This window comes from Lissotriton helveticus, chromosome 5_1 (genome assembly GCF_964261635.1).
Source record: "Lissotriton helveticus chromosome 5_1, aLisHel1.1, whole genome shotgun sequence".
NCBI classification, from domain to species: domain Eukaryota; kingdom Metazoa; phylum Chordata; class Amphibia; order Caudata; family Salamandridae; genus Lissotriton; species Lissotriton helveticus.
Window position 1 is genome coordinate 20,057,187 of NC_136065.1, and position 18,304 is coordinate 20,075,490.

Genomic DNA, 18,304 nt, shown 5'->3' on the forward strand with positions numbered 1-18,304 from the left:
TGACCTGATCCACAAGTGATTTCACTTTTTCGTCAAAGAATATAGCGAATTCCGCTGCTTTCTTTGTAGAATTATTATTCCCAGACCGGCATTAAATGATACTTTTAAAGGAGGTCTTCTTAATGCTAGGTCTCTACCTAGACACGCCCAGCATGTCTTCGAACTATTGGCTGAGGACAACTTGGACTGTTTATTTATTACGGAGACCTGGCTAAATCCGTGCTGTGTCCCAGATATGGTACATTCCTTGCCACCAGGTTTTAGCATGCAAAGGAGAGACAGAGGAGGAGATAAACGAGGAGGAGGAATAGCTATAATTCACAAGGAGGCATATATATGTTCGGTGATTGAACTCCCTGAATTAAAGGAGGCGGAGGGGATGGGTTTTTGCATTAAAATCAGCGAGACCATGACATTTGCGGGGGCCCTCATTTACCGCCCACCAGGTACATGTAAAGACTTCCTGGAAAATATAGGAGAGGCACTGAGTCCTCTGGTGCTCAGATACTCCAATTTTACATTATTGGGAGATGTGAATATACACTTGGAGTCTACCACCGATACCGCAGCTGTCTCTTTTAAAGAATTAATGGAAGTCCTCGGACTAGAGATTGGGACAGTTCAAGCTACCCATGACGCAGGTCATGCCCTTGACTGCATAGCCACCAATCTGCAATCGCTTAAGACAAACTGCCCAATACCTCAAACATGGACAGACCATGCTCTAGTACCATTCATGTTCCCTATTCAGAGCCCTAAGGAATGTAATAATAAGGTTAAGTACGACCACGCTGACCTACAAGAATGGAGGGCCTTAATGGCAAATCCAAATCTGATTGAGATGTAAGCCTACCGGGTCAGGCTCAGGGTTCTCAGACCCCAGCACTTTCAGAGAATGGATGGTTGAATTAAAAAATATGACAGGGCGGCCTAACAGGACTCGAAAACAGAATACTAAGAAAAAATCAGCTCCATGGTACAATCAAGAATTAAAAATAGCACAAGGGGAGCTTCGTAGAGCAGAACGCAGATGGAGAAAAAACTATAGCACGGAAGAGCGGGGTAAATATAAAAGGGCTATAAGCACCTACCATGCGCGAATTAAATCAACAAAAAGGAAATTTTACGAATCTGCCATAGTCGCTGCAAAAAATAAACAAAAATGTTTTTTTAACATTGTAAATGATTTTAATAAACCCACATTTTTAACACAGGAAATTCCACCCTCAAAAGACCTCTGTGAAAATATAGCTGATTATTTTGAGGACAAAGTACAGGGTCTAACCAAAGATTTTGAAATTCCCTCTCTGGAACCCAGTAGAGAAGGTGGAAGTGCTGATGAAATTATGAACCAGTTAGCAACCTTCCACCCAATTAGCCTGGAAGAAACAAGGCAGTCAATCTTAACCACAAAATCTGGGTCTCCATTTGACCCCTGTCCCATAAGACTCCTGCATCTCATGGTAGATGAAGTAAACCCTATGATTAACGAAATTGTAAATCATTCACTTTCCACGGCCAATGTGCCACTGGAATGGAAACTTGCGGCAGTGAAACCCTTACAGAAAAAACCCCTTCCTGACCCTGCGACTCTTTCCAATCTGCGACCTATCTCACTTCTCCCAGCACTATGTAAGATCGCTGAATCACTGGTTAACAAACAGCTGACCATGTTCTTAGAAGTCAACGAGATATGGCATCCCAATCAGGCGGGGTTTAGAGCCCAGCATTCAACAGAATCGGCTCTACTGTACACGACCGATACCATTCGTACTGCCCTAGACCAAGGAAAGAAGGCCGTCCTGATTTTATTAGACCTGTCGGCGGCCTTCGACACGGTCTCCCATGCCATCCTATTAGATCGGCTAAAAACATCGGGCGTGAAGGGGACGGTTCTTGAGTGGTTGGAAAACTACCTAAGGGACAGGAGACAGGTGGTAACCCTGGGGGAATTTACCTCCACGGAAAAACATCAGAAGATGGGAGTACCCCAGGGGTCCAGCCTTAGCCCGACATTATTCAATGTCTATACTGCGCCTCTGATTAAACTAATATCATCCTTTGGCATAGAGGTAGTAGCATATGCCGATGATACGCAGTTAATACTGGTTACGGATAGGGACAACCAATCATGGGAAGAAACATTCAAGGAATGTTTAACTGCCACCTTCGATTGGATGCGGAAGAACCGCCTAAAATGTAATACAGGAAAAACAGAGATCATTCCGCTAGGCCCAAATAATGACTTTATTCCCAGGCAATGGTGGCCAGAAAGGGCAGAAATACCGCCTCATACAACCATAGTTGCTAGGAACCTGGGGGTCACGTTTGATTACAATCTTGCCTTCAAGCAGCAGGCAATAAAAGTGGCAGGAATGTGCTTTGGCTTAATCAAAAGCCTGAGGAAATTCTTTGATATACTCCCATTGGAGGCGAGGAAAACTGTTGCAGTAGCGTTGGTAACGTCGCGCTTAGATTATTGCAACAGTTTGTATGCTGGCACAAATAAAGAAGTAATTTACAGGCTGCAGCTAGTGCAAAGCGCTGCTGCCAGATTGGTGCTAAAATGGCCAAAAAGATCGTCAGCCTCAGGGGCATTAAAAGCTCTTCATTGGCTTCCTATTGTAAAAAGGATCCTGTTCAAGGTTTTGATTATAACATTTCGAGCAATGCACAAAACAGGACCACTATACCTACAGAAAAAATTCAAGAGATACTGCCCAACCAGAAGCCTACGATCATCAAATTCCAATACTTTGGTGGTTCCTAGGTTTCGTTTAAAAACCCGTGGAGGAAAGTCCCTGGCAGTACTGGGTGCAAAGGCTTGGAATACTCTGCCTCCTGCCCTGAGAACTCTAGATAAAGAAACAGAGTTCCGTAAAGAATTAAAAACTTGGACATTTAAACTGCAAGATAGCATGGCCAGAACTCTAGTTTGATGCTTGCCTTTGTATTTGGTTCAACTCTGAGTCACTTTGTCATCTGGTAATTTGCCGGAGGTAGCGCCTAGATGCTCCATTGGAGCGATTGCTGCGCTATATAAATAAAATTTTACATTACATTACATTTACATTACATTACAGAATCCTCCAACTTGGAGATTGGGTAGAGCAGTTTGGATTCTTGATGAGATTGAATAGTTTTTTGGGTCTATTTTTGACTGAGTCGAGGAGGGTTCTGAAGTGTGACGCTTTTCCAAGGAAGATGTGCTTGGGGTACTTAGACCTTGCTGAACGAAGCGTGGCCAAATTATCGGTGGAGGGTGCTTGTCTCCATTGTTTCTCCAGGAATCTTAGGTTCTTTCTTTCTTCATAGAGGGATTTGTTGAACCAAGGTGCTGAGGGAGTAGGCCTTTTCTTTTTGCTTTGGAGAGGAGCGACATAATTTATTTCGACTGCAAGGACTGTGAGACATTGGGAGGTGAGTTATTTAACATCTAGGTTTGGGTCTTGCCTCGGAAGTGATAGAAAAGCTGATTCACAGAGGGTACCGAGGTCAATATTTTTAGTGGCACAGAACCAGGAGGTAGTTGAGCGGTAGGTGCAATTGAAGCTCAAGAGATAGGCATTCAAAAGTGTGGAAGGAGCTGTTAGGAAAAGCCTTAAGATGAAGGGAGTTTCTAAAGATGACTGCAACACCTCCCCCAACTTTGTCAATTCTGTCATTTCTAAATATAGAATAGCCTGTGGGTAATAGGAGATCAAACGTAGAGTGAGAGGTATTGTTGAACCAGGTCTCTGTGAGGAAGAGCGTGTCAATATTGTGAAGGATGATGGTATCAGAGATTTCAAGTTTGTGTTTTATTGCAGATCTGCAGTGTGGAGCAGACAGCGCAGCTCTGTCGAGACTGTTTTGGTGACGGGGCACTTGGGCTATGAGGGGTGATAGGGTTATTGTACTTATACAAGGGTGCTCGGGAGGGTTTAGGTGGATGAGTGGTTCTGACAGAGTAGATGTCGGAATAGTGTAGATAGTAGGGTTACTTGGAGATGAAAGTGGATGAAGGGTGGCTTTCTTCTTCCTTGGGCAGAGCGGTGTCTGCTCTGTTCTTAACAGTCCCAGTCTTGGCGCATCCTTGACGTGCTCTCGGCGTGATCTTGGACCGAGGAGCCTTGACTGGGGGGCGCGGCTGTGACACAGACCCCCCCGCCCCACCAGCGCTTGTTATAGAAGCGGCACAACCTACGTTCTGATAAGGATAACGTGTTTTTACATAGTGCTTCATACCGTCCTGCGGTTACCAATACTCCCTTTCTGACCTCTAGGATGGAGGCTGAGTTGGCCTGCGGTAATGAGCGTTCACTCACGGAGTGATCCCAGCTGTGCATGCCTCTTGTGCTGCTGTACAACACATAGTGCTTCAGATACCCTGGAGAGGGTCTCGTGGCCTCGGACCGTCTCCACCTGTAGCCACCCCTCAATCTCGGGATACTCTGGAGAGGGTCACTGCACTCTAAAGAGGGTAGGTACCAGGGCTCCAGCACCATCCCTGAAATACTCTGGAGAGGATACCAGGGCTCCCTCACCATCCCTGGGATACTCTGGAGAGGGAAAGGTGGAACATCTAAAGATTACCCCTAGATATAGTAAGGGTAATTCCTGTCCCCTTGTATAGTAGGTTAAGGTTGATTAGTCTTGGCCTTCCTGTCTGCACCCCAGTCGGGCTGTATTGCAGTTTATTGTAACCCCCAACCCCTTCTGCAGTAAGCCTTGACCGCGTGGTTTCCTTTCCCTGGGGAGTTGGGAGCCAATATGTAGTAACTTGGTTGTCCTGTTAGAGGACAACAGCCTAGAGGCCATTGGGCCCCAGTCTAGTGGCCCTTGGACACCAGTAGTAGCCGACTTCTCACGGCATGGATGGTGCCCTGTGGCTGCTGACTGCCGTATACCGCCTAACAATATACTTTATGATAACATATAGTGTTCACTCATTCTTATACCATTTACTATAGTGAATGACACACATGCATTTTTATTTATGTAGTGTTGGCTTCATCTTGTTGTTTTGCGTTCGTGACATTTTAATGAGGTGAACGTGATAGATTTGCACCATTATGAATTTTCATTGGGGAACCCATCTTTAAATATCCCAGAGAGTCTGCTCAAACACTTGTGGAAGTCGGCTCCTTCAGTAAACAGAAACAGGCTCTACTAGGTGTGAAGACAGGCAACCTCCTTTCCTAGCTCTGGGGGGGGAGAGGGGGTTTAATTTTGTTGAAGCTATGGAAGCAAAGGCCGGAAGCTAGGGCCTTTCATAGAGCAGTGTCCTTCCCCGTTGGAACACCTCCTACCATCTTCCATTTGTATCCATGATTCCTGGGCTTCTGGCACGGAGAGTCACTGTTTGGACTAATTAGTTAATTTATGTATCGAGAGCCAGAGTCCTGCACTGGTCGCCAAGAGTAGCAGAGGATGAGGAAGAATGGGCTTCCAGCTAGTGGAGCAAAGGAATGGGTTGGCAGCCTGCCCCTTCCAAGAACGGGGCCCCTAAGCTGGAGTAAAACTACATGCAGGCCAACTTGTCATACTGGACTAAGATACTCTCTCCAAACTGATGCGCTAAGAATATGAGTTGGGGGACAGAGAGCCATATCACTGGTGTTGAAAAACTGAAAAGAGGTTGTGTCTGAGGAGAAATCAGTTAGTCGAGGTAGGCAGGTGAAAAGTGGGACATAAAGACATTCGGAAGATTGTTAGTGAGGAGAGAAAAAGCACTGTAAGCGAATACAGGGCAACAAGTGGTGGTAAGTGGGCACAGTGAAGAGGAATGAAGGGGTGGCATGTAAGTAAGCAAAAAAATGCACGTATACCCCACACTCGAGGAAGGCGTGGGGTGCCAAGTACGTGGACTAAACAGACCTTTAACCAGTAGGAATTGTCCTAACATGGGCTCCAGGTCAAACGGACGGCACCCAAATGCTACCCATCTCTGTGTAGTCTACATTGAGGCAAGAGTATCCACCCTCGCTTGGGAGTGGGTACACTTTAGGTGCCTCATCATAAGATACTGGACTTGAGACTAACATGGTGGTAAAACATGATTATTTCGAGCGATTATTGGGCTCCCTGGAGGAAAAAGACTTGGCCATCACAAAAAAGCTGGGCCGGTAATACAGCTTTTCATGGCTTCAAAACACCCCTTCAACAGTAAACACTTGTAAGGCATTTCTAGATGGTGCACACGCTGCACGGTTGAACATGCGGGCACAATTGGAAACAAACAGGGAAGCAATGTCTCCGTTCGAAAGGAAACTGTAATCATTAAACTAACATTTTTAAAAAGCAGCAATAATTGGACCAGAATGAAGGATGGTTAACCAGAAATGTAGAAATCCTATCTTTAAGAATCTGACCCTAGGCATTAGGGTCAACCGTGTCAATGTCCAAAATGACAAACTAAGCAAGTGGGATACTTGAATTCTGGCCACACTTTTTTAAAATGATGCTGGTGGCAAGCGCAAAGACAAAATATTGCTGTAATCTCACCGAGGCACTTGGGGTTTTGCATGCTGGCCTGCCTCAGGAGCCCTTTCTCTCCCTGATTTACTTGTGCTATTATATCAAGATATCCGCCTGTTCGGTCTGCTGGAGGTGCCATAGACGTGTGGCAAATAACTATGCTACGCACCTCAGGGCAGGAGCATTATAAAGGAGAGACTGGTCTTTCTTTTCACCATCTTCTCGCATGGTTCCGTTGAAACCCAGGGTTGGAGCTCCTTTCAGCAAGTACAGACAGTTGTTTAAGCACCCCCACAAAGAGATCAGAAGCTTCAGCAGTCTCCTCTCCCTGGAGTGGTTCACTACTGTCCTTTAAAATTGTGCTCAAGCACCCTGCTCCCCCCAGGATCAAGACCGCAGTCTCCGTCTTGTGGACAGTTTGTAGAGCACCCAGAAGCAGCTCAAGATCATCCCAAGGTACTCACCGGGTCTCAGGGGAGATCCACCAGTGCATCATGGAAAAGGCAGATGTCCGTAAACCCAGGCACAGACCATTGGATATTCTCTCCAGATGTTACCTAGGTGAGGTGAACGGCAGGATGCAGACAGGATTCCTAAAATGATGCTACTCCTGCATCACAGTAGTACTAAGGGTCTGCGGGCGGTTTACCCCTTAGTTACATGACCGATATCTGTTCACCTTATTGCAAGTGGCATAGGATGTAATGGACTTGTAAAACGGCGGACAGGATATCAGTCATGGTTGTGACGAAGTAACCTGTCTACTGGACATTAAATCAGGATCTAAGAGTGCACATCACTGTCTTAAGTAGGGCATACAGTTAGGAAAAATGGGGTACCACCATATTGTCATGGAGCACCTTCCACTATCGGGGAGCCCTGAGGAGTAGCTGAGGGTGTCAGCTGAATGCAGCACTTTAATCCAGGAGCTCTTCGCTCACCTTCGCCAGAGTTAAGCCTTGATACCCCACCACCTTTCCATTCTGGTTACTGGATCGCAGCCGAGCAATCTGTCTCTGGGTGGAAGTGGGTCTTTTCTTCAACTAAGTCCATTCCAGAGTTGAATCTGCGGATTACTTCAACCGCATGGATCTATCGGTACAGGTTTTTGTGTGTGTCTAATTAAGCTTCAAGGGACACTGCAGGACAGTTGGTGTTGGGTTGTTAAGGAGGAGGGTTGTCTATTAAGTGTAATTCCACAGACCGTGACTTCACTCTGTGGCTTCAGTATGTGAGCCTCTCTTCTCTTTACACTTACATTTTTAGGTCTCGCTGGCGTTGCAGCGCGAAGCGCTGCCGCCAACGAGACTTATAGTCACCGTGTTTGCCTCCAAGGGAGACAGGCCTGGAGACAGACCTGTGCACGAGCCGATTGTAGTATGGGCACGAGCCGATTCAGGTCTGTGAACGAGCTTCACAGTGGAACAGCTTGTGCACCGCAAGTAACAATTATCACAGCATGAGACCCCACTTATCACAGCATGTCAACAGGCGCCCCAGGCTGCTGGAGCACTCAACTATAATTAATGTGCAGTTGAGTGCTCCAGCAGTGTGGGGCGGCTCTCTGCATGCTGTGATAATTATCACTTTGGGGCCTCATGCTGTGATAATTAGGGTGGCATGCTCTATTTGCAGCACTGAACATTTTCAAAGAAGGCGAAGCAGTGACATTCATTGGAGACACTCACCCTCACCCCTCACACACCTCCTCACCCTCCTCCTCACCCTCACCCCATCACCTTCACACCCCCTCAAACACACCCTCACATACCCTTACCAGCACAGCACAACACAACACAGCAAAGCACAGCACAGCACAGCAAAACACAGCACACCAAAGCACAGCAAAACACAACGCAGCACAGCAAAACAAAACACAGCACAGCACAGCAAAACACAGCACAACACAGCACAGCACAACACAGCACAGCACAGCAAAACACAACACAGCACAGCAAAACACAGCACAGCACAGGACAGCACAGCACAGCAAAGCACAGCACAGCAAAACACAGCAAAACACAGCACAGCAAAATACAGCACAACACAGCACAATACAGCACAGCAAAATACAGCACAGCACAACACAGCAAAACACAGCACAGCACAACACAGCACAGCATAGCAAAACACAGCACAGCAAAACACAGCACAGCAAAACACAGCACAGCAAAACACAGCACAGCAAAACACAGCACAGCAAAACACAGCACAGCAAAACACAGCACAGCAAAACACAGCACAGCAAAGCACAGCACAGCAAAGCACAGCACAGCAAAGCACAGCAAAACACAGCACAGCAAAACACAGCACAGCAAAACACAGCACAGCAAAGCACAGCAAAGCACAGCACAGCAAAACACAGCACAGCACAGCACAGCAAAACACAGGACAGCACAGCAAAACACAGCACAGCACAGCAAAACACAGCACAGCACAGCAAAACACAGCACAGCACAGCAAAACACAGCACAGCACAGCAAAACACAGCACAGCACAGCAAAACACAGCACAGCACAGCAAAACACAGCAAAGCACAGCAAAACACAGCACAGCAAAACACAGCACAGCAAAACACAGCACAGCAAAACACAGCACAGCAAAACACATCACAGCAAAACACATCACAGCAAAACACATCACAGCAAAACACATCACAGCAAAACACATCAAAACACAGCACAGCAAAGCACAGCACAGCAAAGCACAGCACAGCAAAGCACAGCACAGCACAGCAAAACACAGCACAGCAAAACACAGCACATCACAGCAAAACACATCACAGCAAAACACATCACAGCAAAACACATCACAGCAAAACACATCACAGCAAAACACATCACAGCAAAACACATCACAGCAAAACACATCACAGCAAAACACATCACAGCAAAACACATCACAGCAAAACACATCACAGCAAAACACATCACAGCAAAACACATCACAGCAAAACACAGCACAGCACACAAAGCACCGCACAGCAAAACACAGCACAGCAAAGCACAGCAAAACACAGCAAAGCACAGCAAAACACAGCACAGCAAAACACGGCACAGCACAGCACAGCACAGCAAAACACAGCACAGCAAAGCAAAACACAGCACAGCAAAACACGGCAAAGCACAGCACGGCAAAGCACAGCACGGCAAAGCACAGCACAGCAAACCACAGCAAACCACAGCACAGCACAGCAAAGCACAGCAAAACACAGCACAGCAAAACACAGCACAGCAAAACACAGCACAGCACAGCAAAACACAGCACAGCACAGCAAAACACAGCACAGCACAGCAAAACACAGCACAGCAAAACACGGCACAGCAAAGCACGGCACAGCAAAGCACAGCACAGCAAAGCACAGCACAGCAAAACACAGCACAGCAGAGCAGAACACAGCAGAGCAAAACACAGCAGAGCAAAACACAGCACAGCCAAGCACAGCACAACCAAGCACAGCACAACCGAGCACAGCACAACCGAGCACTGCACAACCAAGCACTGCACAACCAAGCACAACCAAGCACAGCACAACCAAGCACAGCACAACCAAGCACAGCACAACCAAGCATAGCGTAATAAAGCACAACAAAACATAGCATAACAAATTATAGCATAACCTCATAAGTGCTGCGCACGACCAACGGCCGACGGCACCACTACCTCCGTAGTGCTGCCGTCGGCCGTTGAACGTTCCAACTGCACCTGCGCAATGGAACGTCCAGCACTGGAGCTGGACGTTCCATCGCAGCTAAGGTGATAACAAAAAATAGCATAACAAAAAATAGCATAACAAAACACAACAAAACATAGCATAGCATAACAAAACATAGCAAAGCATAACAAAACACAGCATAGCATAACACAACACAACATAGCATAGCATAACATAACAAAACACAACATAGCATAGGATAGCAAAACTAAACTGAGCATAGCATAACAAAACAAAGCACAGGATAGCAAAACAAAACATGGCATAACAAAACATGGCATAACAAAACATGGCATAACAAAACATGGCATAACAAAACATGGCATAACAAAACATGGCATAACAAAACATGGCATAACAAAACATGGCATAGCAAAACATGGCATAGCAAAACATATAATAGCAGCAAAACATAGCATACCAAACACAACAAAACATAGCATAACAAAACATAGAAAAACAAAGCATAACACACACAACCACACGCACACATAACCACAACCACACACACAACCACAACCACACACAACCACACACACAACTATCTATCGATCTATCGCCCTCACTCTGTCTATCTATCGCCCTCACTATCTATCGGCCTCAGTCTATCTATCTATCGCCTTCACTCTATCTATCGCCTTCACTCTATCTATCGCCTTCACTCTATCTATCGCCTTCACTCTATCTATCGCCTTCACTCTATCTATCGCCTTCACTCTATCTATCGCCTTCACTCTATCTATCGCCCTCACTCTATCTATCGCCCTCACTCTATCTATCGCCCTCACTCTATCTATCGCCCTCACTCTATCTATCGCCCTCACTCTATCTATCGCCCTCACTCTATCTATCGCCCTCACTCTATCTATCTATCGCCCTCACTCTATCTATCTATCGCCCTCACTCTATCTATCTATCGCCCTCACTCTATCTATCTATCATTCTATCTATCTATCTATTGCCCTCACGCTATCTATCTATCGCCCTCACTCTATTTATCGCCCTCACTCTATCTATCTTTCTATCTATCTATCGCCCTCATTCTATCTATTTATTTAGATACTGATCGCCATCACTCTATCTATCTGTCTAGCTATCTATCGCCCTCACTCCTATCTATCTATCTATCTATCTATCTCGCTCACTCAATCTCTCTATCGCCCTCTATCTATCGCCCTCCCTCTATCTATCTATCGCCCTCACTCACTCTATCTATCCCACTCACTCTATCTATCGCATCACCACAGCATCACTCAGCACCACCACAGCATCACTAAGGGGCACAACAACATCACTATGCGCTACCACAGGATCATTGAATGACACAGCATCACTAGTCGCCACCACAACATCTCTCAGCCCCACCACAGCATCAATCTGTGCAACCATTTACCAACAACTGGGTCAAATATGATCTCTCAATGTTTCAAGCTTTATTACAAATGTCACAAAAAGAGGTTAGTATTTCACTTCTGTTCTTGGATTTTCGTCACAATAAAATACACTGAACATATTACAAAAAGTTATTTACAAAAGTTTAAGCTATTGCCATTATAAATTACAATAACTTTTATTTAAGTATTAATTATTAAAAAAATTAAAAGCCATTGTTATTTGTACCGTAATATCAATACATCTAAGTCACGTGAATACAACACATATTGCATTACAAATGCTCTAGGTGTCACAAGTTATAAATATTGGCATTGTAAATGACAAAGCTATTATTTTTGCTATTTTCAAAACCAACACATATATAAAAAATGTGTCATTTACAATACCAATAGCTCAAACTTTCCTAATGCGAGACCTTATGCATTGCAAATGCTTGTTATGATGGAGGCGTGCACATCATCCCCCCACCCCACCCCCCTAATCACCCATTTGAAAAAGGAAACCATATTGAGAAAAGCTAGTAGGTCTGAGTGACTAAACATTAAGGAAAATCCTGTAAAAAAAATAATTGTTTTCTGTATGCAGTGCATCCAGAGATACGTAACTTCAGGTTTAATGCTATAGTTAGTATGCTTATGAGAGATAAAATATTCCCTTCTGTATTGCAGCACGAGCACTCCATAGGAGGTGGAATGATGCACTAAACATCTTGTAGTGTACATTTAAAAGAATTAATAACAGTAGGCTGCTAGGCTGCCAATCTGAACACATAACCAACCATGGGAGTACGTAAACTGTTCGCTCAGTCTCTCTTTTTAAAAGCTATCGATAGCTGTAAGTGCACCAGGGGATGGCATGCAGGTGTCTCTTGAGGCCGAGCAGTCAGCGCTCCAGAGATTCGCATGCTGGTGTTCCCAGGGGCTAGACTGTATGTGCTCCGTGGATTCGCATGCTGGTGTTCCCAGGGGCTAAACTGCACCTGCTCCAGGGATTAGCATGCTGGTGTTCCCAGGGGCTAGACTGTATGTGCTCCAGGAATTACCATGCTTCTGTTCCCAGGGAGTAAACTGTCTGTACTTCAGAGATTATCATGCTAGTGTTCCCTGTGGCTAGGCTGTATGTGCTCAGTGGATTAGTATGCTGGTGTTCTCAGTGGCTAGACTATACATGCTCCTTGGATTAGCAAGCTGGTGTTCTCAGGGTCTAGACAGCATTGTTGCGGGGATTCTGCACTTACACAGAACTATGCGCAGGAAAACAACCCCGGTGTATATGGGGCTGAACCTTCCTACCACCTTAGTACCGAAAATCCCAAAACCCACTAACTACAGGGTCTCATTCTTTCTCCTACATAATCATGACGCTACACATGATTAGAGAACCTAGAACACAACAGTCCTGACTGTATGAAAGTGGGTTTCTGTTGCAGGTCCCCCCCCCCCCCCACACTTTTTGCCCGTCTACTGGTGCACTTTCACTTGATGTGCCCTGGGTTCCTACAAATCAGGTTCCCAGGGCCTGTGTTCTTTCCCCAAAACTAACCCAATTGGCATCTCTGGCCACAGGTCAGCCCCTGATAAATGGTACCACAGGTACCCAGTGCACTGTGAACAGGGAAGACCTCTAAGAGCTGCAGCACTTATTGTGCCACCCTTAGAGGGCCTGTACCATTACACTCACACCATGCCTTTGCAGGCTGCGTGTTTTGGTGCAGAACAAAGTGAAGAGTAGACATGACACACATCCCTGTGTGCCATGCCTTCAACCCACTGCCCTGGCATAGATTAGACAACCCTCTAGCTGGGTGCACTATACCAGTGGTGAGGGTACAGGTGCATGAGCCCTGTACCCCTACAGTGTCTAAGTCCATTATTAGACAGCGTAAGTTTAGTGCTGCCATTAAGAGTATATGGTGCTGGGAGTTTGTCATTAGGAACTCCACTGCACCATAATGCTGCACAGAAAACAAAGAAGTTTGGTATCAAACTTCTCAGCACATAAAACCCACACTGATGCCAGTGTGGGATTTAATGAAAAATGTCACAAAGGGCCTCTTAGAGATGCCCCCTGAAAAACTACCAGCCTCTGGTGGGTTCCCTGACTGGTATACAACAGCGTGCCACCGCAAGACATGTTTCTGGACCCGTAGGGTGGGAGCCTTTGCTCTCTGAGCCCAGAAACAAAGCTTTTCTTGCGCAAAAGTGGCAGCCTTTGTAATGCGACCCCCAGCCTCTCCTGCTATCAGGAGCAGGCCCCCTTCCTGTTTCCCCTCCTTTTCGGCGGGAAATACTAGCCAGCCCAGAAGGTGTGCCCACCTCCTCCAACTCCACCCCTCAGGTGGGGGAGGCGAGGTGAAGCCCTCTCTTCAGTGCCCGCCATCTTGCAGATGGCAGGCACTCCCCAATCAGGATTGGGGATTGTGCTCCCTCCCCCACATGGGGTGAGCACACCAAGGGTGTAGTCACCCTAAGGTCAGTAGCCCACTGGCTACTGACCTCGAGACCCCAAAACATAACCTAAGAAGATAAAAGGACGAAAGAAGATGCCCAGCAGAGGAGACTGCAGAGAACAACTGACTTGGCCCCAGCCCTACCGGCCTGTCTGCAGTTTCCAGAGATCCTTCGCCAAAAATTGTCTTGTCCTGCAGCCTGCAACCTCCTGAACCCCTGGGAGGACTAATTGCCTTCAACAAAGACCGGATCTCCTGTGAACAGCAGCTCTATTCAGAAAAAACACCAATGAAAGACTCCGAGCCAGCTGAGGAAAAAGAAACCAGACGCCTGGAACAACCACTGCACCGGTTGCCTACGGCCCAAGTTCGACCCACCTGTCCCAGCGAGGTCCCTCAGCGCTCCAGAGTAGAGTCCACCGTGGGTTGACCCCTCCAGGACTCCCTAACGTCGCCCGCAGCCTCTGCACGGAACCCACCCCCCTGCCTCCCCCCACTGCAAGTAGCCCGGTAAGGTGAAATCTGATCTCAAGACACCCCTGCATCCAGCCGCCCTGGAGAAAAGAACCCGAGATGTACCTTCGTCCCCGAGCCATCCAACTTACTGGCCCAGCTGTTGGTTCCTCCAGGAAGTCTTGCTGGACTGAGCCTGCAGCTAAAAACCAAAACCGAAAATCCCCATTTGTAAACAGGGCACCAGACGCCAAAACAGCACCCTGCACCCAGCCTCCCCTGCGCTGCTGCAGGTGCACTTTGTGTGCTTAACCGGATCGCCCTTTGCTCTGAGCCCAACACCAGAGGCCCCCTGTTCCCCATTGGATAATATTGGGCCTCAGCACTCTGCAACCAGCCGCCCTAGTGCCGCTGAGGGTGTAACTAGAGTGCATCCTTGACCCTGGGGGACCCCCGAGTCTACCCCCAGAACCTCAACTCCCACTACCAAATACTTACCGCAAAACCGATCACACTATTTTCCTTCATAGGATAACACTGACTGTTTTTCTTGGAAAAGTTTGGAGTTTGAAAACCTAGAGAGATTCTTTAAAATTGTAATATTTAATCAAAACAATGTTACTTGCCTGTTTACAGGAAATGTCCCTTAGTAGTATCCAGGTATACTACTCAGTAAGAAAAGTGATCTAAAAAGTAACTTACCTGGTATTTTACTGAAAAGCGCATTCAAGTCTAAGTATTGCATTTCTCTGCAACCATACTGTAAGTCGAAAGAAAGTGCATATACAATTACAATTGAAACTCTTTACAAACTGCATTACTACTGTAAAGTATTTGTTTACCTGTGCAGGCTTGCTTGGTTCTAGAAAATAAAATAACTAAAAGAATGTTTTCATACAAAATCAATTGGTCTGAAGTTGTCTTTGAGGGTGTAAAATCATCTGCTGACTGAGTGTGTACAACAAATGCTTAACACTGTCCTCTGATACTGCCTTACTGCTCGACCACACTACCACAAATAGAGATTGAGGTGCTTTCTAACTTTACCTCTGCCTACCTTTGAGGTTCCACTGGAGTCCGTGCACACTATTTCTCACTTTGGTATAGTATATACAGAGCCAGCTTCCTACACCGACTCTCTCTGGAATCGCGATAGCAAGACATACCCTTTCGCTCTCTCACTCGTACTTGTCCACAATTAGAATTGTTAGTCACTTACAGTTAAAAATGTTTATTTTAACGATCGTGCTCTATAATGCAGTGTACAAGCCGCTACCAGCAGGAAATACATAAACCTAAAACAGTTAGCATTGTTACAATTCCATAGAATATAAAGGGGGATGTCATCATATACAGACAACAGTGAAAAAAGGACTATAAGACCTAACCACCCACCCCTTGGTAAGGTTAAGTTTAATATATAAAGGAAGATCTTTGTGCTTTGTCAGCAGACCCCTTACCTTTATGCCTAGTTGGAAGTTAACAGCATAGCTCTTCTCCCTGGCAATGTCCCTCTCCAAGCGTGTGGCTTTAGAACAACATGCATCCCCGTAATATCAGAGCACAAGTTTCCAGCAGCACAGCTGTGTTAGCATGTTTTGTCTAAGTTCTAGCGCCTTGAGACCCTACGGGTGAGTAGTGCGCTCTATAAATGTCTTGATTGATTGATTGATTGATTGATCAGAACAGAATAACAAGGGGGCATTTTTTATCGACCTTGCACATTGTGTTGAGACTAAACTCCAGGAACATGCAGAGAACGCAGAAAGCAGACAGTTCTCATGTGAAAGGCACAGAGTCTTGCAAAATTAGTAGTAACGTGCACAAAAGCAGTATCCTGGCGGCAGAGCTCATGCTAACGTAGCAATGTCGACAATGACCCTAACAGCCATATAACCGCATGTGCTCCAGGGATTAGCATACTGGTTTCCCCAGGGACTAGACTGGACGTGCCCTGTGGATTAGCATGCTGGCTGTTCTCCGGGCCTAGGCTGCACGTGCTCCAGGGATTAGCATACTCTTGTTCCCAGGGACTTGACTGTACTCTAGGGATTAGTCTGCTGGTGTTCTCAGGGACTTGACTGTACTCCAGGCATTGGCATGATGGTGTTCCCAGGGACTGTACTCTGTGGATTAGCATGCTGGGTGTTCTCCGGGCCTAGGCTGCACGTGCTCCAGGGATTAGCATACTCTTGTTCCCAGGGACTTGACTGTACTCTAGGGATTAGTCTGCTGGTGTTCTCAGGGACTTGACTGTACTCCAGGCATTGGCATGATGGTGTTCCCAGGGACTGTACTCTGTGGATTAGCATGCTGGGTGTTCTCCGGGCCTAGGCTGCACGTGCTCCAGGGATTAGCATGCTGGTGTTCCCAGGCACTTGACTGTACTTCAGGGATGAGCATGCTGGTGTTTTCAGGGATGAGGCAGTAAGTGCTTCTGCAGTTAGCACTAACTACTGTTGTGCTAGTGCTCCAGGATCTTGCTTGAGTTCAGTCTCTAACCTTCTCTGTTTATATTTCTAGCTCACTAGACGTCGCCATGGCAGAACAACTGCAGAAGAAGCTGCAGGCCGAGGTGGAGAAGTATCAGCAGTTACAGAAAGGTAAGGACCCCGTGCTCGGTCCTCTCTCAAGTCTGCATCTCTCTCCATCTGTCAGGCACTCTTTTAACTCTTGTACCAGCAGTCTTTTGTATCTTCCCCTTCCAGCAGTTTGTCTTCCGACCATTTTCTGTCTGTCTGTTTTTCACCTTCAGCCCCCCCCCACCCCCTTCTTCCACTAGCTTCGCTTTCCTCTGAGGGTCTTGCTTCCATCAGGCTCTCTGGCGCGTTCATTAGGGGGTCTTTCCACCCAAAATTCTGTTGTGTAGCTCTCATGCTTTTCCTCCTCCTATAAGAGCCTCTAGTTCCTAATCTTTGCTTTGTTTCCCACATTAATTTCACTCAGATGTGTCTGCAAGAGACTGCAAACTCGAGCTTCTGATCGTCTCTATCTTTAGATAGAGAACATGTTTCGACTTCCAACATGTAGGCTTGCAGATGTCCTCAGCTATTCTTTCTGTTTTCTGTTCCTCCTCATTAATCCTCCCCTTTTAGCAGATTTCAGCTTTGCCTCTGTGGCTGCGTAACGTCCCCAGGACTCCACAGTGTCTCATCCCAAAGCAGACTATATGGTTCTCTTTGACCGAAGAATCTGAAGATATGTTTATTCATTTAAAAGATTAGCTATGTACCCTCAAACAAGGTGCACTTCATATCACTAAAATCACATTTTAGTATCTCCATTCTCTGGACAAATATGCAGTTCATGTTGTATACAACGTGATCTTAGAAGATCCTTCTTTTATTATGTTATTATCCGTTTGTGTTGAGATTATTTTTAACCAGGATCTATTGATATAATTTTGCTTAATTTGTAATTTAAATGCTTCCAACAATCCCCCCATAAAATGCTAACACAGCAAAATTATGTATAGCTGAAGGGCAGCACATTTCCACCCCCAACCTTTGGATATTACCTCGGTCTTTTATGAGGCGGAACAGCTTCCCTACAGAAAATTGTCCTCATCTTCCTACTAATCATGTTGCTCACTGGAGACCTTGTTTGTGCTTCTTTTTGTCCCTTCTCACTTTATATGTGAATTATTGCTTTTATGTCTCCCTCAACCAGATTTCTAAAATTTGAACTGCTTTGGCTCTTCACACATGTAGGAAGGTAGGATCCTTCTACATCATGGGTACTCACAAACTTTCTCTCGAGGGCCAAATTTACAGTGTGGTTTGTGTCCGAGGGCCGCACCGGTGGGGTCAGTGGGGGAGGGGGCGGGCTAGATC

The 18,304-nt window shown here is 46.2% G+C and overlaps 1 protein-coding gene across 1 annotated transcript in view; it reads left to right on the forward strand.

Annotated features, from left to right (window-relative positions):
* The window catches only part of PFDN6 (prefoldin subunit 6), a 46,601-nt gene that overhangs the window by 8,001 nt on the left and 20,296 nt on the right, over positions 1-18,304 (forward strand). Inside the window, exon 2 of the mRNA XM_078641621.1 lies at positions 16,995-17,074. Within this exon, the coding sequence (XP_078497747.1) occupies positions 17,011-17,074 (64 nt within the window). The 5' untranslated portion in view covers positions 16,995-17,010. The remainder of the gene's footprint in view (positions 1-16,994; positions 17,075-18,304) is intronic.